We start from the raw sequence: 26,609 nt of genomic DNA, 5'->3' as shown, positions 1-26,609 counted from the left end.
TCATAAATTTAATATTCGGCATAAGATAATTTTATATAACATCGAATTCCAATTCCATCTGTAAACAAACTATAATAACAAACTTGCATAAACAATTTCTGTGCAATTCCAACTGTGACATGGCCATTTAACCCCCACCTTACACAACCGAACCTCCCAACTCTTCCCACCCCTACCATTACCAACCCCCCACCCAGTATCCTTGGAAAAGGAATCAACCCCACACTAGGCTGTCCTAGGATGACAACATTAGGAGAACGCCCCACTCCCACCCCCCACTGAGACCCCCTGCGCTCGCCACCACCTTCCACCCGAACCAGCCCGCAAAAATGTGTTACCAAAGGGAGAACATTTTATACAAAGCAGAAACCCCCCCCCAATTACATTGATAGAACCCATAAATTCTATGTACTACCACAATAGCTACATCAAAACAATATTCATGGCATATTGTAATAATGTTACAGATCAATCTTTTGCTAAGGATTGCCATTTACAAAGAGCTTTTCTTGCTTCCTGCTCATTAAAGAAAAAATATGTACGACCATCTTTAATAACTTTCAGACGAGCGGGCTCCTGTAACAAAACCTGTGAACACACAGCTTTGAGAGGGTCCATAAGTTGACGGAGAAGCCACCGCTTTTCCATAGTAGGTTTTGAAAGATCGGACCGCACAAAAATTGAAAACGAATCCACTTTGACAGGAGCTGTAGGGCGTGCCTTAAAAAAAATAGCCTGACGCAGCAAAAAATTGCCCAGAAAAATCAAAATGGGCATAGCAAAGTTTCTTTTAGACTGAGTATCATGTGAGACATACAGTGGTGACCTATGCGCCCTCTGAACTTGAGTGTCCATGTCCCAATCATCCAAATCCGGAAATGCCTTTTGAAACAGGCCAACAATAAATGCCCGGGGGTCTGATCCTTCCCTACCTTCCGGGATCCCAAAAATCCTCAAATTCAGACGCCTCTGTCGATTTTCAAGGTCCTCGATCTTTGATTGAACCATAACTAATTGTGACTCTTGCGAACTAACCTGTTTCATAGTTAAGGTATTACCCTCCTCTACTACTGTCACCCTGTTTTGGAGATCAGAGACCTCAGAGATGAGGCGGGACACCTTAGTGGTAACCTCCGACAATGATTTTTTGATTTCAATACTATCAGCCCTGGCTTGGGTGTAGTGCTGTTGTGCCTCTGCTCTCTGGAACTTAAGTGCCTGCATGATTCTGGACAGAGATGGCTCATCATCCTGCTCTTCATCCTGAAGGATCATATCAGGATTGCTCTCTCCCCCTAAAGCTTCTCTGCACAATAAATGAATAGCTGGAAGTGGAGGATCAGAAATCGTGGATTGGCTACTTATTATATTGGAAGCAGGTCCTTCCTTGTGAGTGTACTCCGAACCCATTTCCTGAGGTAAATTCTGAGACCCATTCTGAGAACTGTCTGAGGCCGGCACACCACCAATGGTTGCATTAACTGTTTCAGCAACCTGCGAGGACTCAGAGAAATTAGCGGGCGGGGTGACAGCAGCAAGATCTAGCTGACTATTCCGAGTCAAGGCAGTTCTGTTTGCGATAGGACCAGATGTTCCTGAATTGGATAATCTGGAAACGATTGATCTCACTTCCCCTTTTGAAGAGGCCCATTTCCATAGGGGGCTCAACTCCAAACTCACTTTCGTAGTACTCGCTGCCCCCTTCATTCGTTCCTCTGCCTCGGATAAATGAGCCTTGGTACTGGCCCCACCCCCACCCCCACAACCTCTACCGCCTTTCCCAGCCCTGCCTTGTTTTGGGCCTTTTCCCTTCTGAGTCCTCCACCTCTCCGGGGTGTTGCTTCTAAGGCTGTGAGTAGTCCCCCAATTATCTGAATGACGACTAGTACTCGGAGAGACTGGGAACTGGACAATACCATGAGAAGCAGATTCCAGATCAAACTCGAGATTGCCAGTAGCCCCCTCCTTTCCACTGACAATATCGATATTGGTCCCATCACTTTCAATGCTACCCAGGCTGTTCGCAGTAATACTGTGCAAAGGGCTATTCAGTAGCGCCGTAGAGTCCTCATTATTTGATCCCGACAGTTGCCGGATAAGATCAATTTTGGAAGGTGCTGAATAGTTCGACATGTCTCCCGCAACTACGTTGGAAGGAGACGTGGATATATCCATTTCCGTATTTGCCTTTGGGGTAGGAATAACCATACTTGCATCAGCCACAGCAGAAATCCCCAATTTCGAATTACTATTCTTAGAGTTCTCTTCAGAGAAGACAGTAGGTGTTATTGCAGAGTCTCCAGGTTCACCCCAACCCTCATTAACTGCGGCGTTTAGGACATCAGCCATTTGAGCAGTCGGAATCGCGGCTCTGAGCCGCAAGAGTGAAGCAACGCGGTAACTTTGCCGGAACGCAAAAGTTTCAACACAGGCTTGCCCACCTGAGGGTTGGTAAGTGAACATCTCTTGGCACTCCATTACTTACAGAGAACTCTTCGGGCACAACCCCACAGTCAATCGTTGGTGGAAGCACTAATCCACCTGCACTGTCCGTGACCACTCCGCCTGCGAAGACGATAGCATTCACTGCTGCCGTCGATAGGGCACCCGCCCGTCCACGGCGGGTCGTCCTTGAAGGAGCCACTGTTCTTGAGTGTAAGCACACCCCTCCACGACAGCCGTGCAAACTCCCACAGGAACAGCCCAGCTTTTCCCGGCTACTCGCACATCCTCCAAGCCCACAGGAAAAACGCCAAAGAAACAGTGTCCGCGGCGCTACTGAAAGCGCTCCAAATGTAAGCCAGCTCGCCGCGCGGACTCCAAATACCGCGCAGCTGAGTTCCGTTACTCGGCACATCGACTGCAGCAACAGCAGGTAAGGGTACGAAGCAGCAACCAGATTCTTAAATTATCCCGTTCCAGCGGCTAAGCTCTTTACTCCCTGTCTTTTGACATTATAATCTCGGCTGGTCATCGGGAAGGGAATAGCAGGGACTCAGCGACAGCCATCAGGGAAGAGGAGGAGGAGGCGTCCTCAGAGGCGGAATCAGTCTGCCATCTTCCTTTTCCTTGACCCCCAACCTCATCCTTCTTCTAAGCAGAATCATTAATTGCCTGGCTTCTGATGTTGAACTGTGGTAAAAATAATCCAACGATGCCTTGTGGTCCAGTTTGCCAGATGGAGGACTGCAGTCTTGCCACTGTTTCTCTTACTCTTTGACTAGCCGTAATGTCAGTCTCCTCTCGCCCTTCCATGCTCAGAGCAAAACACACCCTTCCAACGACCTCGTCTTCCTCCACAGAATCTTGTCTATGAGCACAGTGAGTTTAAAGGGAGCAGGAGATTAGCCTCTATTTGACCCCTATATGCTCAAACAGATTGCTTCATGAGAGCTGTCTCTTGAAAACTCGTCCTTTACCAGACGTCTTCTGAGGCAGAAGGTACTGACAGCCAGGTAGCTCTTCTTCTAAGCAGGTTTGTGATAAGGCAAGCTATGTTTGACAAATGGCTATGAAACTGGAATGGGACTAAAGTCATTGACATTGGACACCAATTGTAGTTACTGCCACTATGGAGTGGCATGCAGCAGGGCAGCAGGAGTGTCAGACAGGAAGGGGGCCAGTCAGGGGTGGATTACATTTTAAAAAAAAGAAATTACCTGTTACTGCTGCCACCTTATGCTTCAGTGCTCCTTCTTTCTTCTGTTCCCGTCAGTCACTAGGACAACACACTCCCATCCAATCCAGACACTGCTCTCATATTTTGAGAGCAGCATTTGGGATTGGCCTGAGTGGGCTGGTTTTACGCTCTACTCAGACACAGTGCCTTTCTATAACCCAACTGTGTGAATACAGCCGGGTTAGAGAAACCTAAGTGCGCATGTCTGTTTGCCCGGCCTAGGATCGTTGACCAAACAGACATGCACACTTAGAAGAGCACAACACTCCTCCTCCCCCTGCCCATGGAAAGGCCCCCCTCCCTACCCACACTAGATCAGAGTCTGCAGCTGAAAAATAAAACAATAGTAAAATATTATTTTATTTCTCAGCTCCTGGTTCTGAGCCAGTGGGTGACGCTCCTCCACCATTGCAGATGAGCCACTGCTGTTGGTCACATCAGATCTGTTATAGATTCATAGCATTTATGGTTTGCAAAAAGTGTGATAGAACCTAATTGTAGCTAGAGTGGATGCAACTGGGAGCAGGTATTCCGCTATTACGCACGAAGCATTCTTGTACAATGCTTCTAAGGCTGTGAGTAGTCCCCCAATTATCTGAATGACGACTAGTACTCGGAGAGACTGGGAACTGGACAATACCATGAGAAGCAGATTCCAGATCAAACTCGAGATTGCCAGTAGCCCCCTCCTTTCCACTGACAATATCGATATTGGTCCCATCACTTTCAATGCTACCCAGGCTGTTCGCAGTAATACTGTGCAAAGGGCTATTCAGTAGCGCCGTAGAGTCCTCATTATTTGATCCCGACAGTTGCCGGGTAAGATCAATTTTGGAAGGTGCTGAATAGTTCGACATGTCTCCCGCAACTACGTTGGAAGGAGACGTAGATATATCCATTTCCGTATTTGCCTTTGGGGCAGGAATAACCATACTTGCATCAGCCACAGCAGAAATCCCCAATTTCGAATTACTATTCTTAGAGTTCTCTTCAGAGAAGACGGTAGGTGTTATTGCAGAGTCTCCAGGTTCACCCCAACCCTCATTAACTGCGGCGTTTAGGACTAAGGGTGGGCATAGTTCGCGAAGTAGCACTTCGCGAAGCTACGCAAAGTGAAGTTCGCACTACGCGAGCTACGCGTAGCACTTCGCGAACTGCGAAGTAACATGTTCGCACTGTGCAAGATGTTGTTTTCAATGATTGCACAGTGTGGACAAGCAACCGGCACTGTGCAATCATTGAAAATGGCATCTTGCACAGTGCGAGCTGTAGTTTTCTGCTGCTCGAGTAGATTTTTCCTCGAGCTGCAGCTTTCTCAACGCGAACTGGTAGTTTCTCATCGCGAGCGGTCGCGAGCATACGCGACCCCTCGCAATGAGAAACCTGACCTTCTCGCGTTGTGAATCTCGCCGGGAGGTTTATTTTCCATGCTCGCGATCGCGAACAAGGAAAAAGTCTCGCCAGGATGTCATTTTGCTTGCTCGCGGTCGCCAACTTGACGTTGAGGACCGCGAGCAAGCAAAAAATGACCGCAGCACTACGCAACACTACGCTACGCGTGTTCGCACTGTGCTACGTGCAGTTCGCGTAGTGCGAAGTAGCGCGAACTTCGCAAACTACGCGAGCGTAGCGTAGTGCTTCGCCCAGGCCTATTTAGGACATCAACCATTGGAGCAGTCAGAATTGCGGCTCTGAGCCGCAAGAGTGAAGCAACGCGGTAACTTTGCCGGAACGCAAAAGTTTCAACACAGGCTTGCCCACCTGAGGGTTGGTAAGTGAACATCTCTTGGCACTCCATTACTTACAGAGAACTCTTCGGGCACAACCCCACAGTCAATCGCTGGTGGAAGCACTAACCCACCTGCACTGTCCGTGACCACTCCGCCTGCGAAGACAATAGCATTCACTGCTGCCGTCGATAGGGCACCCGCCCGTCCACGGCGGGTCGTCCTTGAAGGAGCCACTGTTCTTGAGTGTAAGCACACCCCTCCACGACAGCCGCGCAAACTCCCACAGGAACAGCCCAGCTTTTCCCGGCTACTCGCACATCCTCCAAGCCCACAGGAAAAACGCCAAAGAAACAGTGTCCGCGGCGCTACTGAAAGCGCTCCAAATGTAAGCCATCTCGCCGCGCGGACTCCAAATACCGCGCAGCTGAGTTCCGTTACTCGGCACATCGACGGCAGCAACAGCAGGTAAGGGTACGAAGCAGCAACCAGATTCTTAAATTATCCCGTTCCAGCGGCTAAGCTCTTTACTCCCTGTCTTTTGACATTTTAATCTCGGCTGGTCATCGGGAAGGGAATAGCAGGGACTCAGCGACAGCCATCAGGGAAGAGGAGGAGGAGGCGTCCTCAGAGGCGGAATCAGTCCATGGGCGTCCGCAGAAATGTTTCCAGGGAGGGGCGAACCTGGCAAATGAAGGGGCGTGGCTAATGTTAATCAATAGGGGCGGGGCTAAAATGGCAGACAATCAGGATCGGGTAATGCTCAGGCCAAGCGGAGAAAAAAAGTGGTGAATTCTGCATTTGAAACTGGACAACAGTTAGAGCACACATGAACCCTAAAATTACCCCCCTGGCCCCTTAAAACTCATACATTCCCTGATACCTAAAATTAGCCCCCTGGCACCCCAAACCCCATAACCCATACCCGCCCTGACCCCTAAAATTGTCCCACTGGCACCCCAAAACCCATACCCACCCTGAACCCTAAAATTACCCCTGCCCCCCAAAACTCATACCCACCCTGAACCCTAAAATTACCTCCCTGGCCCCTTAGAACCCATACCCGCCCTGAACCCTAAAATTACCCCCCTGGTACCCCAAAATCCATACCCACCCTGAAAAATTAGTGACGGTCAAGAGATTAAAGACCTCGTCACCTTGGTACAGCCCTGAGCTGAAATGTTTAAAAGTAAACTGCAGGAGAGCAGAACGTCTTTGGAGACAAGACTATAGTAAAGATAAGAAAACTAGCTTTAATCTTCCTCTCCAACAATACAAGGATGCAATCATTACCACAAAAAGACTATTTTACACAACTAAGATAGAGGAAGCCGGAAATTCCACTAAGGAACTTTTTAAAACTGACACACTGCTGTCTAAACAGCAGCAGGCTAATGCTTTTCAACCAGACCAAGCTATGTGCAATAAACTGGCCCTATATTTCCAGAACAAGGTTCAAGTGATTTATAATGACCTTTTGAACACTCAAATGGTTCCGGATAAGTCATGTCAATCATCTGATGAGGCTGTATCAATACATTGCAGATTAGCATGTTTTCAGACAGTTACAAACGATGAGGTACACAAACTTCTCGTTTCCATAAAATCTGGTTCACCCAAAGACCCCTGTCCTCCCGCGATTATGCATTTGGCTGCTAGGAGAATTTGTGACAAACTCACCCCTCTAGTCAATCAAGTCTTGGGATCAGGTAGTTACCCAGTATGTTGGAAAAAAGTAATGATCAGGCTGATTCTGAAAAAGTCCACCCTAGACCCCTCGGAACCTAAGAACTATCGTCCAATTGCTGGCTTACCAATAACAGCTAAAATCCTGGAGAAATCAGTGAACAAGGTGCTGACTGATTATCTAGACATCAATAACCTGCTGGATTCTACTCAGCATGGTTTTTGGTCGCACCACTCTACCGAATCAGCCTTGATTGTAGTAACGGAGGAGGTCCGTAGAATAGTCGACGGAGGGGGTAGAGCAGTCCTTGTACTTTTAGACCTGTCAGCAGCTTTTGACACCGGGAACCACACAGTGTTAGTGCAGCGGCTGAAGGAAGTGGGGATCGAGGGTACTGCCCTGACCCACCTCACATTGTTTTTGGAGGGGAGGGAGCAGAGCCTGTACTGGGAGGGTCTGCAATCAGACAGTTTCCATCTTCCTTGTGGGGTTCCACAGGGATCGGCCTTATCCCCGATGATGTTTAACATCTGTCATTCCCCTGGCCAGACTCATCAGGAAGCATGGATTCGCCCTGGTATCCTACTGAAGATACAGCTATTAGGTTTCATGCATGCCTTAGCGAGATTATGACCTGGATGAACCACAGCTTCCTGAAAATTAACACATATAAGATGGAGGTCATAGAGTTTGGTCAGGGCCGATCCCTGTGGAATGACTCCTGGTGGCTGGTGGGAGCGGGGGAATGGCCCTGCCCCTTGCCTAAGATTAGAAACCTCGGAGTCCTCTTCGATGACCAATTAAATGTTTCTGTGCAGGTAAACAGCCTCACCTCTTCCTGCTTCTTTCTAATAAAAACCTTGAGAAAGCTATTTCCTTTCATCTCACAGGAACTACAAACGACTGTGGTGGTGGCTCTCTTGTTATCCAAACTTGATTACTGCAATGCCCTGTTTTTGGGCATTGATAAAACCCAGATGAGAAAACTGCAGTCCCTACAGAATGCCGCAAGGCTGCTTCTAATATACCTGGAGGTCAATCAACCTCGGCAGGAATCAAAGCATTGCATTGGCTCCCTGTACAGCAGCGCGCGGAATTCAAGGCCTTAGGCCTGGTTCATAAAGCACTTTATGGGGAGGGGCCAGGGACATCCAAAAAATGTTTTTACCCTATACACCCGCTCATGCTCTTAGGTCCAGTAATTTAGGCCTCCTCCAGATTGATAGGACTAGGCGGGTAAGATGGGGCGGCAGAACTTTTTCAAACTGTGCGGCAAATTTATGGAACAAAATGCCAATAGCCATGAGATTCCAACCAAATCGACAGTCCTTCAGGAAGGACTTGAAAACGTGGCTGTTCGCTTCGATCTAGCTCCCTGGTAATACAGACTGTACCATTTTCACATACACCAGTGCCAAGACACCATGGCATTCGAGCGCTATAAAAGCATATATCCTATCCTATCCTAACCCTACAATTATCCCCCTGGCATCCCAAAACCCATACCCACACTGAACCCTAAAATTACCCCCTGGCACACCAACACCCATACCCACCTGGAACCCTAAAATTACCTCCTGGCAGCTGGTACCCCAAAACCCATACCCACCTGGAACCCTAAAATTACCCCCTGGCACCCCAATCACTAACCCACCCTGAACCCTAAATTTACTCCCTGGCACCCTAAAACCCACACCCAACCTGAAACCTAAAGTTACCCCCTGGTACCCCAAAAGCTGAACACTACAAGCTTACACTACATTTGCATATTCGGAGGGGACTGTCCTCCTTGATATTTCCATGCATGTAAGTCTAGAACACCGTTCACTTAGAGAAACCTAGATTTGAAGCCAGTAGGTAATGCTGATGCTGTAGAATGCATTAAAGTTACTGGAACTTACTTAAAAACTGCTGCCTGCTCTTCTGATACTATTCAGTGGAGTCGGGCTGACCAACAGCACTGTCTTCCTGGCATCCAGCCCCTCCTGAAGGTCTCACTGTGTAGATCAGAGGTCTTTAAACTTTTTTAGGCAAAGTCCCCCCTGACAATATTTTTTAGGAGTGGAGGCCCCCCCAATCACTTACATTTCTGGAAGTTGGGATTTAGCATCGTTGTCAACCATTTTTACCCCGAAGTATTATCTGACAACTAATTTTCACAATTTCGAAACAACATTATCAGTGTTTTGTAAATGTAAAATTTGTGAGTGGTAAATCTGGCCAAAAATCACAGAACTCATGCAACACAATTTGACGGGAAACTTTCTTTTGAGTGAAAACTGCCACAAGGTCAGTGGATGGAACCCCAATTTTCAGGACCCCATCTAGTACTGTGCAGCCCGATCCAGCAAATAATCAGAATGTTGGCAGAGTTGGCAACCACATCATTCTCTGGGCAAGGTCTTTGCTCTGAAGATACAACTCAATCTATGGAAATTCCCACTGCCATATATGTTTATTTTGTAATATCCCACTAAAGCAGTATAGATGCTTTGGGCTCTGGTGCTGGGATTATCAGGGTTTAATGGGCCGGATGTAGCTGCAGTCCGTGCAGATAAAAGCGGTGGGGCCGGGTGGGCCGGGTGTATTTCGACTGACGATGACGAGAGAAAATTAAATAAATAATTAATGTTCACTCTGCATTGTCCATCGAAATCCCCCACCACTCTTACCTTGTTGCAGGCAGTTATTTAACAGCACTGTCACAAATGAACAGGAGGAAGTGAAAAACTACAACAAGTGGTCTAAATTTGCCTTATTATTATGGGAAATACTTTGACAAAAGATAAAATGTAATGTTGCCTAAGTCTCTGAAATTGTCTGCATCACAGCAGATTTGCAGAATCCAAACTGCGGTTGGCTAAAACACCAGGACTCCCAGAGATGAGACTCTCAACTGGGGCCTCTTGATAGCAAAGTGCAAGGACACTAGGGGGCATATCAACAACAACCGGCGATAATTATCGCTAAGCGCACTTAGCGCTAGAATAATTATCGCTGGCTAGCGTGGATATTTATCGCTGAGATAGCGTGCTATTAGCAACGCTTATCTCAAAAGCGATAAAAATCCTAACGCTAACTGCCTAACGTGAGATTATCGCTGGAAACCCAGCGATAATCTCACGTTAGCTTGTTGATAGGAACACACAAACTTAGCCATGATATCCACCTCCCATAGGATATCATGGCTAAGTCAGTCCTGAAGCAGGCGTAAGGAAAGTAGCGATAACAGGGTTTATCGCTACTTTTCCTGCCACTATGCTTCATAGCGTGGGGCTTGATGATAGGAGAAATGTCGCTTAGCGACATTTCTCCTGTCATGTCAGGTCTGGAACGCCCACTTTGCATCTCATTAGAGATGCAAAGCTGGGCGTTAGGAATCCCCATGCTAAAGCAAGGTTTCACGCGTTAGCGTGACCTTGCTGATATAGCGATAAAATTATTGCCGCTTTTCGGCCAAAAACGGCCGCTAAAGCAGCGATAATTCATTATCGCCTCCTTGTAAATATGCCTCTAGGTCATCAACATTTCCACAGCGCAAATATGCTGTATGTAAGATCCCATAGCACCCTATTTTGTTCAGCTTGTTTTCAGTTAATGGTTCCTTTTTGTCTGATGATCAGGGTGTTGCTCTGCCTTTTAGAAACATTCTCAGGAAAGACAGCATCACCTGGACCATGAGCGACAGAGGTGACTCAGAAGCACCTGTTTGTAAGTTAATAAATTGTCCTTGAGGAAAGAGAATGCAGGCACCTCCAGTATCTGCCTCCATATAGTGGTTGTTTGCGTGATTTAACATCTATATATAGATTTTGACTTGCTGATGCTACAAAAATCTGTTTAGCAAGCCCATCTACTGCTGCCTCTGCGACTAGCGTGACTAGTGGCATACAGCATGTAGTTCTACAGTGGACTTTGTGGCACATGGCCCAAGTGAGTGTCAACTTACCGTAACTGCAGGACTCGAATCATCTGTAGTAACAGAGAACAGATCTAATTTTTCAACTGACAAGGAAGAGACAAAACCCAAAACTTATTGGAAGTGTAAGAGTTGAGGGGAGATCCCTCTCTGAATTCTAAGGAGGATAAGAGGCTCCACTAATCAACTGGGTTCATGAAGCATGGATGAAAAAGAATGGGAAAGACTCAGAGAAAGAGAGAGAAGTATAAGGTGGTGAAGAGAAGAGGCGTGAGCTGGAATCAAGAGTAAGCAGCCTTGGTATATGACCACCCTGGTGTTCAGCAGTGCTGCTGGCAGCTTCAAAAAAAATTGGGTCGCTAAACCTATTTATTTACTTTTTTACAAATTAAGTACTGGAAATAGTACTGGAAACGGTACTAAGACCAAAAGAGAGATGAAGAGTGGGAGGGTCGAATAGAAACATATTCATCCTGGTTTTATGTAGTTTGTGCATACTGTACAGTAATTAAGCCAGATCCAGTGCAAGGACTGAGAAAAGTACCCCCGAATAATCTGGAAAGGAGACACCCCTTCCTCACAATCAGACAGCAGCTGTAGTTTTTTGGCCCTTATGTCAGCACTCAGAGCAGTGGATTCAACAAAAAGAGAACACCCACTCCATCAGAAAGCTTCGGTACGAAATCATTGGCAATAGTAAGCAGTACACAAGATAGTTAGTCTCAGATCATCGTGAAATGTCTGAGTACATCCACTCGGCCTCTCAAGTTATGTTACTTGCACTTGTAATCACAGTCATACTCATAGCCGGTTAGCCTCACATAAAAATTCCAGTGATCCATGGTGTACAATGCACGCCTCTCTCTGGCCTGGTAGAACCATCAAAATTAGCATCAGTTTCGGATCGGATTCGAAACACAGCAGAAGGAGTGGTGAAAATATATTTATTCTCAGACCAGAGGCGCAACTAGAGCCCAAATTTTGAGGGGGGCGTGGGGGGGGTCTAATTCTTCCAGCAGTAGGCAGAGTGGAGATGGAGGGGTGAAAAACAATAAAGCCTCACAAAAAGCCTCGTTAACACGTAATTGGTCTTTTAAAGACCTGTGAAGTACTCGGGTGCGGCTGCGGGAAGCTGTCTCAGCCCGGGCTGACACACATGAGGGGGGGGGGCAAGGAGGGGTGCTCCAGGGGGGGGCAAGCGCCCCTCCTTGCCCCTCCCTGCGGACGCCCATGAATCAGTCTGCCATCTTCCTTTTCCTTGACCCCCAACCTCATCCTTTTTCTAAGCAGAATCATTAATTGGCTGGCTTCTGATGTTGAACTGTGGTAAAAATAATCCAACGATGCCTTGTGGTCCAGTTTGCCAGATGGAGGACTGCAGTCTTGCCACTGTTTCTCTTACTCTTTGACTAGCCGTAATGTCAGTCTCCTCTCGCCCTTCCATGCTCAGAGCCAAACACACCCTTCCAACGACCTCGTCTTCCTCCACAGAATCTTGTCTATGAGCACAGTGAGTTTAAAGGGAGCAGGAGATTAGCCTCTATTTGACCCCTAGCTGCTCAAACAGATTGCTTCATGAGAGCTGTCTCTTGAAAACTCGTCCTTTACCAGACGTCTTCTGAGGCAGAAGGTACTGACAGCCAGGTAGCTCTTCTTCTAAGCAGGTTTGTGATAAGGCAAGCTATGTTTGACAAATGGCTATGAAACTGGAATGGGACTAAAGTCATTGACATTGGACACCAATTGTAGTTACTGCCACTATGGAGTGGCATGCAGCAGGGCAGCAGGAGTGTCAGACAGGAAGGGGGCCAGTCAGGGGTGGATTACATTTTTAAAAAAAGAAATTACCTGTTACTGCTGCCACCTTATGCTTCAGTGCTCCTTCTTTCTTCTGTTCCCGTCAGTCACTAGGACAACACACTCCCATCCAATCCAGACACTGCTCTCATATTTTGAGAGCAGCATTTGGGATTGGCCTGAGTGGGCTGGTTTTACGCTCTACTCAGACACAGTGCCTTTCTATAACCCAACTGTGTGAATACAGCCGGGTTAGAGAAACCTAAGTGCGCATGTCTGTTTGCCCGGCCTAGGATCGTTGACCAAACAGACATGCACACTTAGAAGAGCACAACACTCCTCCTCCCCCTGCCCATGGAAAGGCCCCCCTCCCTACCCACACTAGATCAGAGTCTGCAGCTGAAAAATAAAACAATAGTAAAATATTATTTTATTTTTCAGCTCCTGGTTCTGAGCCAGTGGGTGAAGCTCCTCCACCATTGCAGATGAGCCACTGCTGTTGGTCACATCAGATCTGTTACAGATTCATAGCATTCATGGTTTGCAAAAAGTGTGATAGAACCTAATTGTAGCTACAGTGGATGAAACTGGGAGCAGGTATACCGCTACTACGCACAAAGCATTCTTGTACCAAGCAAAATGTTGACTGACTTATTATTATCTATAATTAGCTGCTGTTAGATGCCTTTTCTATTTTTCTCTTAGCCAATTGGATGTTGAACCTGCAAAAAGTTATCAAGACGTGCACCTTAGCAGGATCACTGAAAACATTTGTATGTTTGTATGCTTGTCTAATATATTCTTTTAAACATGCACCTGAGTTCAGCTACCATATGTTATATCTGAACAGCTTAAATTACTGTTTAATTTCAAAATGCATCGTCACACCGGACTTTATCCACTACCAAACATACAATGAGGTCACTTTGCCTTTTAACACCGAGGACCCATGTGCAGTGTACTAATGCTGCTTCTTAACTCATGTGATAAGGTTTGCTCCACAAGTGAGAGAAAGACATCACTAGATCTCATATGTGATATCTGAATTTTATGCAGACTGGACAAATATTGCTCATGTTTGACTGAACAAAATGTCTGTTAACGATTGCCATAGTTTAGGGAAAAGCCCATGGAGTGAGGGCTGCTGAGCAGTCACTTAATCTACTGTGATAAGAATTATCATATATTTGTATCTCCAAAAATTAAAAAGATTAATTTTCTACATGCATCGCAAGCATACAACAGTTATCTGTTTGTCTCACTTTTTAAGGTTAGATTTTATATTTCAATATCTTTTGATTCAAAAGACTTAGTATAACCAGGTCTGCTTCTCACATTCATAAGATGTGGGTTCAAAACCAAAATCAAGCAGACCCTTCCATGAACTCACTCTGGATTTTATAAGCCAGCAACTCAGCCTGGTTCTAGACAACCCCACAAAAATCCATTTGAAAGCTTGTTGATTGCACTCATGGCAATAAAGCCTGTCGCTACCACAGTGAATGAAGGCAAATAGGAAACTGGGAAATGGCAAGGTAATGGGCTTCAACATATGTAAACAAGGCAAATGTGGCAAAAGGAGGCTTTCTGATCACCATGCAGAGTCACCACTCAGTTCACATTTGTAAATGGATCTTGGGAAGCCATCATCCAGTAGATGGTGAGTGGTAAGAGAACTTTCTGCACTCCTTTTTTTCTATTTTTTTTTTTACTTTACCCATATTCCTATGAGACAGACTGCATTAGTGACTCACTTCTAGCCAAGGAAGGTAAAGGAGCTAGGAGACCGGGGGTGGCAAAGGGGGTTTATTGGTGCTCCGTGCGTCTGGTGAGAGGTTTTCCATAAGGGAATCCAGCATTTGGTAAGCTTCAGTCTTCTTTGGATGTATAGTCAGATTTGGAAGCATGGAGGAGGGTGTAGTTGAAGGAAAGTAAGTCGTGATCTGACTCTATCACATTTTTGTACTTTTTCTTCTATGTAAGTGGGTGATAACCCACTTATAGAATTTTAGATAAGACAAAGAAATTCGAAGGTGATCTTGTCTTTGACTGGAGATCAGCAAGATTTCTGCAAGGTTATGTAATATGATTGATTTTTTCACTCCATTTATGAGTCGTATTCCAGGGATCTGTGCGTTTGCAGTGTGTTTCCTTGGTAGTCTGTTAGGCCATATTACTGAATGCTTCAGTAGTTCAGGCAGGAGTTAACAAGAGAGCCCACCACAGCGTCATGATGTGTCTTAGCAGTGTAAGTGTAAGGCATACATTGTTGATGCATTCCCAAGTTCACTAGTATTGGGAAATCTGGGAATGCATCTTAGACCATTGGTTAATGGTAGGAACAACTATGCTCCAGCCATGTAATGCATTCCCAGTGAACAGTAATGCAAGGCAGTAAAGTCCTCTGCCTTGCTTTGCTCCAGATTTAGCGAGTCATGCAGGGCCACACCAGATGGCTTTGTGTGGCTTGATAAATTGGATTTAAGGATCGCATTGCCTTTGCATCACCTTGCATGACACAAGAGCAACACAATCCCTTGATAAATCGTAGCCAATATGGTAATTGTACTCCAGCATTATTATTGATTGGGCTAAGACTTTAGTATTTCCCTTTAACAAGTCACAGTAAAGACCACATTGTCTTTTCCAAACAGATGGAAACTCAATGTTTTAAATACATACAAATTAGAGAGTTTCTGAGCAACACTAGGGACGCTATAAATATGGATAAGATACCTTTAATTGAGGCAATCATCGGTGACAGCTGCAAAATTAAGAATATTTACTGCTGCATTTCAAGAAAAGCTTCCTGACGACCTCGAAAAACCTGAGGTAAGCTGGGCTACGAAGCTCAGTGATCCGGATGACGATATGCATAAAATACTGGGATTAGCATCAAAAGTACTTCTGTCAGCAAGCCTGAAAGTGCATCAGTTTAAAACAGTATTTAATTTATATCTTACACTGGTGAAACTGTTCGATTGGGGGAAGAGAAAAGATAAGTGTCCCAGGTGCTCGGAAGGCCCAGCTACCTTGATTCATATGTTTTATGGATGTGCTAGCCTAATGCCCTTGAAAAATGGGATAAAATTATTTTGAGAAGGAATATTTGGGCTCAGTATCTGAATTAGCCCGACAGTTATGGTTACGGGGTACAATAGTTGCCCCGGCCTTCATTTAACGCAGACGTATTTTTTATTTGTTTTGATGGCTATGGGGAGAATATTAATTGCAGCAAGGTGGAAGGACCAGGATCCCCCCCCCCGTTCCAGGCCTGGTTGTCTCGTTTACTAGCGGTATACAAGCAGGAGATGCCTCTTTATGAATGTAGGGGTAGACGCGCTAGATAACTAGGGAAAAAGATCTGGTCCCCGATGATACATTGGAAAACTAAGATGAAAACTACAGCAGGCCAATTAGGCCAATTGCTGGGAAATTAGATCCAATATTAAGAACAAGTGAAGGATTTAAGGCTCTCTGCTAAAAAGTAGCGATTTTCAAGAGGAGGAGTGGGCCGATAACATCGTCTTGTATCGTAAAAACTATATGAATTGTGTCTATCAAACTGTTCTTGGTAATGATAATTATTATGTAAAGTATAACTATGAGAATTGTAAATCGCAAAGGAGATTATTTATGTATGAAAATTAATTTGTATTTATCTGAGTTTAATAAAAAAGTAATTTCCAAACAGATGACTTGATCATTCTGTCAGATATCAAGGGATTGAACAACATAGGAATATTGAACCAAGAATATGATTAAACTATGAGCTGTCAATCAACAACCTTGCCCACCAGGTCAACATATGGATTAGACTATTGTTGTCACTTGAGGTCCAAGTGGCTCTCATAAAAATGGTGGTGCTTTCCAGAATTTTGTATCTGTTCCTGAATAAAAGATGACCCAATTGATAAGACCGCGGTTAGAAATGGGGGTCTTTAGTTGACAGTGGTATACAACCTATCAAATAGGGACCCTTTCTTCCAGTATGGATGAATAAACACCTAGGTTTCCCTGTGTTCACCCTCTGGTAGCTTGGCACAGATTAGTCAGGCTAGACTACAAAGGCAATGTGTAAAGCATTGGTATATAACGCACAGTAACACAGTGAATACACCACAACTGAACACCAAACCAAGTTAAAAAAATTGAATCTTTATCTAAACTAAACACAATTAAAATAACAAAAATCCAACTTACAAACATAAAAATATGACTTTTGAAAGGCAAAAACAATTCTGTCTATGGGAAACTATGGGTGTGTTACTTTTAGAACAAATTACCTTGGATGCATCAAAATTACACGGCGTAAACAGTCGCTGGGAAGGTGATTCGTCAGTTCCTACTTGCAGGGAAGGTGATGCATTGGTTCCCTTATTTCAAGGGACGTTATGCATCGGTTCCTTACTGATGAGCTGAAGAGGAGGTGATTCATCAGTTTCTTACTGCAAAGGGAGGTGAATGGTCAGTTCAATTCTGAAAAGCCAAGTGTTGAAGATTTAGCTCACAGGTGCGATGCGTTGTACACAAGCGTTGATGCATTGCTTTGCAAGGCTTCATGTCATCAGTGCTGTGGGTGGCAAAGCCAAGCTTTCCATCATCAAGCATCACATCGGAGGAACTAACAACTGTGCATCTGCACTCAGCGAGGCTTTGTGATGTCTGTTGTCAGTTCTGAGAGGCTGGCAGCTGTTTGGCGGGATTTAACAAGGCTTTGTGTCCCTTCGTGCTGGTTCTTAGAGCTATCAGCTGCATAACCCACTTCTGAGACCCTTAGAATGGAGGGAGACAACTCAGGAAAGGGCAAGTTTTACAGATGGCAAAGTCCAGCAGTGCCAGCAGAGTTGCAGAAAGACTTTTGTGCCCCATAGACTACTTAACAGGAGGCAAGCTCCCATCAAGCCCTTGGAGATCTTTTCAAGCAGGATTCAAATCAAAGTTTACTATTTGTTCTCTTTCAACTAGAAGCAGTCACATGTAGGCCAACCAATCAAAGCAACACGCAGCAAAGGGGCAGTACTCATCCTTAAAGCTCTTCAGCCCTTCTCCTTGGCAGAGGATATTCTTGATCCAGAAGTAATCTAAAGTTCTGGGGTTTTAGGTCTAATACTTATGCTGGTTTTCTCTTTGAAGTCTTTGTCAGAAAGTTTCTCATGCTTAGTAAATCCAGGTCTGTCCTCCCTGGTCCAGCCAAACTACAGGGGGGGTGGAGACAGCATTGTGCTAGGCAGCCACAGCCTATTCAGGTGTTATTGACAACTCCTCCCACCAATCTAGCCCAGGATGACGTATCAGCATATGCAGGGCACACCTCAGCTCCCTTTGTGTGAGTGTCCGGAGCGAAGAGCCCCTGTCAGTCTAAACCCTGATGGTAAACTCACATGTAGGCAGAGGCACACAGAATCATAAAGCAAGAAAATGCCCACTTTCTAAGAGTGCCATTCTCAAACACACAATTTAATGACCATTTTTACTAAAATATGTATTTTTTCAAATTCTGACTTCATAGAATCTAAACTCCAAATCGTTAGCTGATCCCAAATGAAAGTTATAATTGTAACATGTAACAAGACAGCTCCAGTGATAGCCTATGGGAGAGCCAGTCCTAGCAATAGTAAAAAAACTAAATTGACAGTATTTCACTACCAGGACATGTAAAGCCCAGTAGCACATGTCCTACCTTTCACATACATTGCACCCCACCCATGGACTATCTTTGGCCTACCATAGCGGTGCCTTACATGCCAAAAAAAGGGAAAGTTAGGGCCTGGCAAGCGGGTGTACTTGTAAAGTCGACTTGGCAGTTTAAAACTGCACCAGAGACACTACAATGGCATGCCTGAGACAATTTTACAAGGCAACTCATGTGGGTGAAATAACCAGTGCTGCAGGCCCATTACTAGCAATTTATTTACAGGCCCTAGGCACACATAGTGCACTTTAATAGGGGCTTACCATTAAATAAAATATTCTAATCAGCCCTCACAATCACAATCTACACGGGGAGAACTTGCAATTTATCACTGATTCACAGTGGTAAAGTGCCCAGAGTCTTAAAGCCAACATAAAGAGGGTCAAAAAATAGAAGGCAAAATGGCAGGGGATAACCCTACAAAGTGGGCCAGGTCTAAACCAACCCCCAATCGGTCTAAAGCCACTGAACACTAATCAATACCTTGATGGACTTCCCCGATTGGTGTCATAGAACATGGAGCCTGGCCCGCAACAGCAGGGGCACATTTCAGTTATTTGCCTTTCTGAACCCAGTTGGATCCCTCTGTCCATACTCTAAGAGCCCACTAAGCTATCCGATGGGAAACCTTTCTCTTCACCTGTGGATCCCAGCTGTCCAGAACCTAACCCCAGGGGCAACTCTGTCTACCAGCACAACAAGCTAGTGTGGCCACTGACAGCTGTCAAAATGACGGCAGCCAGGCCTCAGGACTCTCAGGGTTCTCTAACCCCTGTGGCTTCAGAGAGTGGAAGGCGGTAGCCCCATTTGCCTGGCACCCTTTGCCCATTCTTCCTCCAGCTAGGTCAGGGATGGCATCATGACACTGGCCCACCAGCACAGACTGGACAGGAGACTGGGGTGGGCTTCCCCACACCCTGTCTTCTCCTCTGCGGTTCTGTACCCTCCACTGGGGAGAGGTACCTCCAGACTCCAGAATTATCAGGGTACCAAAGGCAAATGTCCTGCACAATTCTCCCACCAGGTCCAGGGGTACTATCCTGTAACTGGTATGCCAGCCTAGGCAATGTACCTTTGGACTGGACATTAGTCAGGGGTGAGACCTTGTTCTCCCTCCTGGGGCTCTATACCTTCCCACTCAGAGTAGTACCCCTAGAAGGCAAACTAATTGGGGCATTGCTAGCAGTTGCCCCCTCCTCCAGGGCATGGGGGACACCCTGAACTGGGCCCTCCAACCCAGGGTCTACACTCTAATGCTTGAAGACCCAATGCCGGAAGTGGCCTCACCAGGGTCAGTCCTGTGGTGTTCTGACCTCAGATCTGGTAACCCCCAACCCATTGGTACTCCCACTGGGGACTGTCTCCCCTCTCACCCCTTTCTCTGGACTTCTGCACCCTCATATCTGGAGTGTTGCTGCCAGACACTAGAATGGGAGGGACGCTTGCCCCAGGCACCCCCAGCTCTTCTGACAATTAGGGATCCCCTCAGGGGATGGCAACCCGGTATAGACCAAACCCCCATCTGGTTCTCACTCATGGAACTAACCAGGTCTTGGGACTGGATTTTGGGCACTCTGGGACTCAGCCCCCCTTTCAAGATCACTCCCAAAACCATCCTCAGACCATCTGGAATCCACCAAATGTGCTGCCTCAAGTGCAAGCTCCCTGGGGTTAGGGAACTCATACTCCACTGGGTGTTATCATAGCTCTGGAAAACAGGGACTGAACATATGCTCTCTACCAATCAGGTCACACAGTCCAGCACATGTGTTAACCATGCTACCCTTCACCTCACCATCCAGTCACTTACAAAAGTCTCCCACATCACCCTCCTGAAACTGGTGACACAGTATCAAACTGTCCCTGCAACTCAACCCAGACTCTTCTGGGTGTATACATACCTCCGTACAATAGTTTCTACCATTGAAGAACTTCTCTCTCTGTCACTCATACCTAAATTCAGTAGAGTGTCCCTCCCACCACTAGGAATATGACTCTCCATGCCAGTTCCCCAATCCACCTCAGGGACGCTGCACACTATTTACAGAAATGCCGGTTAAACAAATGCAGTTCACTTTGTGCTATCCACAAACATTTTCTGATTTGCATGAGCCTGATTCTCCTTTCTAAAACTCTCTACATCTGTATAAAAAAGCAATATATATATTATCAATAGTTGCTGCAGCCTTTTACTTAACTAGTTTCCAGATGTCAAATGCTCCTTGTCCTACTAAAGTTATTTGCAGATTATAGTAAAAATTGTTCATCTCTCTACAGGGCTTGATTCACTTTTAGGTATGTTTACACTTTGTACTAAGTTTATCACTTTCAGCATTCTATTCACAAATTTCGATACAATTACTACAAAAATTGTAAGTTATATGTCTCTACCCCCAGAATAATGCAAGTGACTTACTCTTGGGTGACGTCCCTGGCCCTCCCTAACCCCTTCTTACTTCTCTCTAATAGCATCCCATTTGATAGTAAGTCTTCTTCTTTTCTCACCCACTCCCCTATGTCCATCCTACATTTGTGATTAAAGTCTATACTTACATGAGCAGAGACTCTGCCGTTGGGGCAGAGAACTCTGCATATAGAAGTGTAGGCAAAAGTTGCAAAATGTAGTATGTTTTGTTGTACTTTAGGTAGAATTACAAAATGCACTACAAAAGATGGTAATTTAGAAGGTACACATGCAGTGCCATATGTAGTGATTTTAAGAACAGAAACAAATGCCATTGGCGGCTAGGTTTTGGAACTCATTACCCGCTCATATTCGTGCCCTTGATGACCTGTTTATGTTCAGGAAGGCTATCAAAACGTATCTTTTTCCCTCTGGCTGCAGTTTTACTACATAGGTTATCATTTTCTCCGCTGCCTTCCCCTTCTTTTCCGCTTTGTTGTTCTAGGTTTTTTTCATTCTGCCTGTCTGAGCGCCGGGACGCCCCTTCGCTGGGGCAGCTGTGCGCTATATAAGAACGAATAACATAACATAACGTATGCACATTTTCTCATTTATTTACTTGAAACCTACTGTCCTCAGGGTACACTTTAAACTATGCAGACCCGGTCCATGGCACTATCCACTCAGATATTCATTACTAATTTAGCAAGTACACCTGTGAGCATCAAATCTTCCCCATACATAAGGAAAAAGATAGACCTCTCTTTTATTATGAGCCCTTATTTAAGATGCAGACTGCCTCCCATTATGCAATGCCTGACGTTATGTCTGTACCCATGCCTGCATTGGCCTGTTAGGCTAGAAAAATAATAAATAAATATGCAATAAATATATTGCACAATATAATTGTATCTCAGGCTCATTCCTTATTCTGTGATCTTCCAACTGTTCTTCTTTTCAAAGCATCTTTGAACTCTTTGTTTTTAAGAGTGTAGATTATGGGATTGCACATTGGGACTACTCCATTGTAGACCAAGAAGAACATTTTGCTCTCACTAACTGAGTACATCGAGATTGGCCTTACATAGACAAACATGATGGCTCCGTAAAACAAAATAACAACTGTGAGGTGAGAGGCACAGGTGGAGAAGGCCTTTTGTCTCTGTTTAGCGAACTGCATTTTCAGAATGGCAGAGATGATTTTGATGTATGAAGTGATAATTAAAATCCATGAGAATAGTACTAATACCACGGCAATGATGAAAGTCATTGTTTCAATGGTATGAGTGCTGCTGCAGGAAAGTGTCAGCAGGGCAGCGATGTCACAGAAGAAGTGGTTAATTTCATGAGTCTTACAGAAGGAGAATGTGGATAAAAGAACAGTGTGAAATATTGGCTCCAAGAAACCTAAAATCCATGCTCCGGTGGCCATGCGCAGACACACAGATCTATTCATAATCATTGTGTACTGTAATGGATTGCAGATGGCTACATAGCGATCAAAAGACATGATGGTCAGCAAAAGGAATTCAATTACAATCATGGCCATAAAAAAGTATACCTGTAGCAGGCATTCCTTAAGAGTAATTCGTGTTTTTGAAAGAAAGAAGCTGGCCAGCATTTTTGGGATTGTGACAGAAGTGTAAGAGATGTCTAGAAAAGACAGGTTTGTAAGAAAGAAGTACATGGGTGTGTGCAGTTGTGGCTCTGAGTAAATGACAGATATTACAGTGAGGTTACCAGAAACTGCTATTAGATACAAAAGCAGGCATCCAGCAAATATGGGAACTCGCAAGTTAGAAAGATCAGAGAACCCCACAAGAACAAATTCTCCCAGGTAAGTTTGATTGATATCTCCCATCTGAAAATAAATAAAACATTATAGTTTGCAAAGTCTAAAATGAAAGATGAGTCAAGTTTTGAAGTAGATTGACTTTGGATACTTTGCATGAGAGAGAACAAGTAAATAATTACATTTTAATTTAAAGTTACTGATTATCTTTAAGTCTACATTCTTACATTATTATTATTTTAAAGGTAGCCAGGATTATGAAGTCAAGAGAGACAATCCTCCTACTTATTAATCATCAAACCAACCACAAATATGGAGGATTTTTAGTTACACTGAACTCTTAATCAAGCCTCATGTTAGTAGGTGTGACTTTAATAGAATATGGACAAATAAGTGGATCAGCAGGCTAAAAGACTTTAACTCACAAAAAAGGATTCTAATTGTACAATGACTAAGGCTATTTTAGCATGCCCTTGCCCACACTAGGTGACTGTTGCACCAAATCAGCAAATGCAAAGTTACCTCCATGTGAATATTCAGTCTGGGCCAGGCTTATTCTCTTGCTACACAGTTGTAGTATTTGTTTGTGCTCCTCCACTTTAACAGGTGAAGTGCTGCTGTGACTGTTCCTCACTCCATTGAAGTTCTCAGATGCTCACCTTCCCAAAAGAAGAGATAACATGCAAGTTTCCAGGCTCTATAGCCCTGCTTACTTTGCTCTTCAATTCACATGCTTCTGCCATCCACATCACATCCATGTGTCTGTGTTGCACTGGAAAGGATGGCCTCATCAATTGGCGTACCTGTAGGAGGGGAAAGATTATCATCAATTTGGATCTTATGTCTTATGGTGCTCAAGACCTGCCAGGTGCTTGCCTGAATGCGGTGTATATAGTGTAACACTGCCTACCTTCTCAGTCTCAGAGCTGGGCAGTTACAACAGAGAAACCTAGGAAATACACTGGGTGTACTCTTGGGTCTTATCCTGATCTGTACTTGTACCCTGTACATGTATATTCTGCTTGTGATTTCTTCTGCCTCCTCTCTATGTCTTGCCTTGTTAGCTTGACAACTTATGTCGCTCTGTGGGTCTGACAGAATGATTTACTTTTGAAGCACTGTTAAGCACACATGCCACCAGAAAGAACGATCTTTGAGAAATTCAATGCAATAAATTACAAGCTCTGATGTTCAGATGAAGGTAAGTCTTTAAGGAGATGAGAACAGTATGCATGTAGTTTATGCTTACATGATTGTACAGCATTTGCTTCCTATTTACATATTTCAAAGGTTGCACTTGTTTGTGCAGCAAATTGAACAGTAGTTGGTGGATGACATCATTAGTGATGTCATAAATAATGTAATAAATGATATAATTTGAGATGTCATCAGTGATGTCATCAATTATGTCATTGAACATGTCATGAGTGATTTAATATTTAAGATTATAAGCAGTGCATGCTGAGACGCAAATTAGAGTTAGGTCAGATAACTGTAACTGAGGAATGTCAGTTATTTTTATATGTTGTGTTTTAAGAAGCCATCCCATCTAACTATAACATCACTTTAACCTTTGTATTTTCTCAATGAATAGCCAGTAGGTAGTTATAGTTAGGAGCAGGGGCCGAAAAAACAGGGGGTCCCAATTCGCGTTTTCTCCATATAGGTGCCGATTCCGATCCTGGAGAAACCGGGTACGAACCGTCGGGCGGAGCATTTTCTCCGTCCGACTCGTACCCGGTTAAAAAACATTACAAAAATGCAAGTACGATTCGTATGGAAACACTATTTCCGTACGAATCGTACAAAACACCGACAGAGGAAAAAATACATACAAATGTGATCCGGAACAGCGCCGACCCCAACAATGGCAGTATGGCCCGTACCCATGTTCTAAAGTCCTGGGTATGGGCCATACCAGCATTGTTCAGGTGATGTAGGGGTATGTGTGGTACGACTCGTACCCACGCTCTTAAGGGCTGGGTACGGTACGTTCCGCTACGGCACCCCAACATTGGTGGTCCGCACCGTACCCAGACCTTCAGAGCGTGGGTACGGGTCACACCACGCGTACCCCTACATCACCCCAACAATGCTGGTATGGCCCATACCCAGGCCTTTAGAACGTGGGTACGGGCCATACTGCCATTGTTGGGGTGACGTAGTGGTGGGCGTGGTACGACCCGTACCCACGCTCTGAAGGCCTGGGTATGGTGCGGACCCCAACGGCACTTCAACATTGGGGGTCCACACCGTACCCACGTTCAAAAGGCCTGGGTACGGGCCATACCCAGGCCTGCAGAGCATGGGTACGGGTATGTACGAAGCGTACCCCCACCCGTGTATGTATGGAGTACACCCACACCCCACCAGTATATGAACGGAGCGTACCCCCACCCGTGTATGAATGGAGCATGCCCACACCCCACCAGTGTATGTTCGGAGCGTACCCCCACCCGTGTATGTATGGAACGTACATGCCCAGACATAGGAGGGGTGGGTGCAGAGATCTCCCAGCAGTGCCCAGACATAGGAGGGGTGGGTGAAGAGTCCTCCCAGCAGTGCCCAGACATAGGAGGGGTGGGTGCAGAGTCCCCCCAGCAGTGCCCAGACATAGGAGGGGTGGGTGACTATCACTCCCAGGGATCTCTGACATATTATCGACAGACACATTATCGAACTACACAAATATCACATCAAATATATCGACATCAAAAATATCGACATTGTATACTTATTTAAAAAACTACACTAATATCGACACTACAATATCGTAATACAATTATATCGATCACACAAAAATCGCACACATAAATATTGCAATACTAAATATCGACATGAGTAAATAAATATGACACATGTCACAAATATCGATAACCAAAATATAGACATCAATAATAGCGTTTTGTTTAAATATATCGACAATTCTAATACTAATAAAACCAATACTTTAAACAACATAAAGACAATATGAGATTCTACTTAAACATAAACCTAACATTTATAACGATCTCAATATTTAACAACATAATAAAAAAACACTGAAATAATTATCACATTTGCATTTCGAACACATTTAAAAAAAATTACAACACATTATAAACAATCTGTTTATATATAATTATTTAAAACTCTTGTCCTTTAAAACTAAATATACTCTTACTTAGCATTTTCCATAAAAGGAAACCAATTAACTAAAAAAAATTCAAACCATCCAATAGAAAGGCCACATACAGAAAACAACCAATAACATTCAAGAAACAATTTAAAACCACTATATAAACCAATTAAAAAAGTCTTCTACTGTGCCTTAAACCAAAGCATTGAACGAAGAAGAAACTCTGCTAAACAGAAGAAACCTACATCCTACTACTATTCTAAAAACGTAAGTAAATATTCTTTTCTAACTAAACTGCCAAATTAAACTAAAACACTAATTTATCTTTACTCAAATAAATAACTAACTTATATATTCCATCTCTTTATGTTTCCACTACAGATATTACTCCAAACAGCTAAAGAAAATATTGAAGATTGCCAGAAAAGACTCACTAAAAAGTAAGTATACTATCAAAATACTTTATTAAATATTAATTAAATCCTACTCAAACCCCAAAACATCCTAAACCCCTAAACAAATCCATGTTCTCTTTTTTAAGTTTAAAAAAACCTGTATAAATTAACACCTATAGTCTATACCACTGGGCATGAGGGAAGGCTCTGTTTGCTTAGGGAGAGGTTGGGCTACTGCTTCTTATTTATTAGGGAGGAGGGGCACATAGTAAGAGGGGTAGAGGACGGGGGTACATTGACATGTGGTGGGGGAGGGGGGGTAGAGAACTGGGTGGGAAGGTTGTTCCTTCTCCTGAATAATTGTTCTTGATGATAAATGTGTGGTACTTCCGGGAC

The 26,609-nt window shown here is 44.5% G+C and overlaps 1 protein-coding gene across 1 annotated transcript; it reads right to left on the bottom strand.

The window, feature by feature from the left end:
• Window positions 1–21,827: 21,827 nt before the first annotated feature.
• Window positions 21,828–22,769, bottom strand: LOC146813225 (olfactory receptor 8U9-like). The gene has a single exon (XM_085615317.1). It carries the CDS (start codon window positions 22,767–22,769, stop codon window positions 21,828–21,830), a length of 942 nt encoding a protein of 313 aa, XP_085471443.1.
• Window positions 22,770–26,609: the final 3,840 nt, after the last annotated feature.

The sequence above is a fragment of the Triturus cristatus genome, chromosome 7 (assembly GCF_964204655.1).
Source record: "Triturus cristatus chromosome 7, aTriCri1.1, whole genome shotgun sequence".
Classification (NCBI taxonomy): Eukaryota; Metazoa; Chordata; class Amphibia; order Caudata; family Salamandridae; genus Triturus; species Triturus cristatus.
The sequence above is the reverse complement of the archived record's forward strand: the minus strand, read 5'-3'. Positions and strand labels throughout refer to the sequence as shown.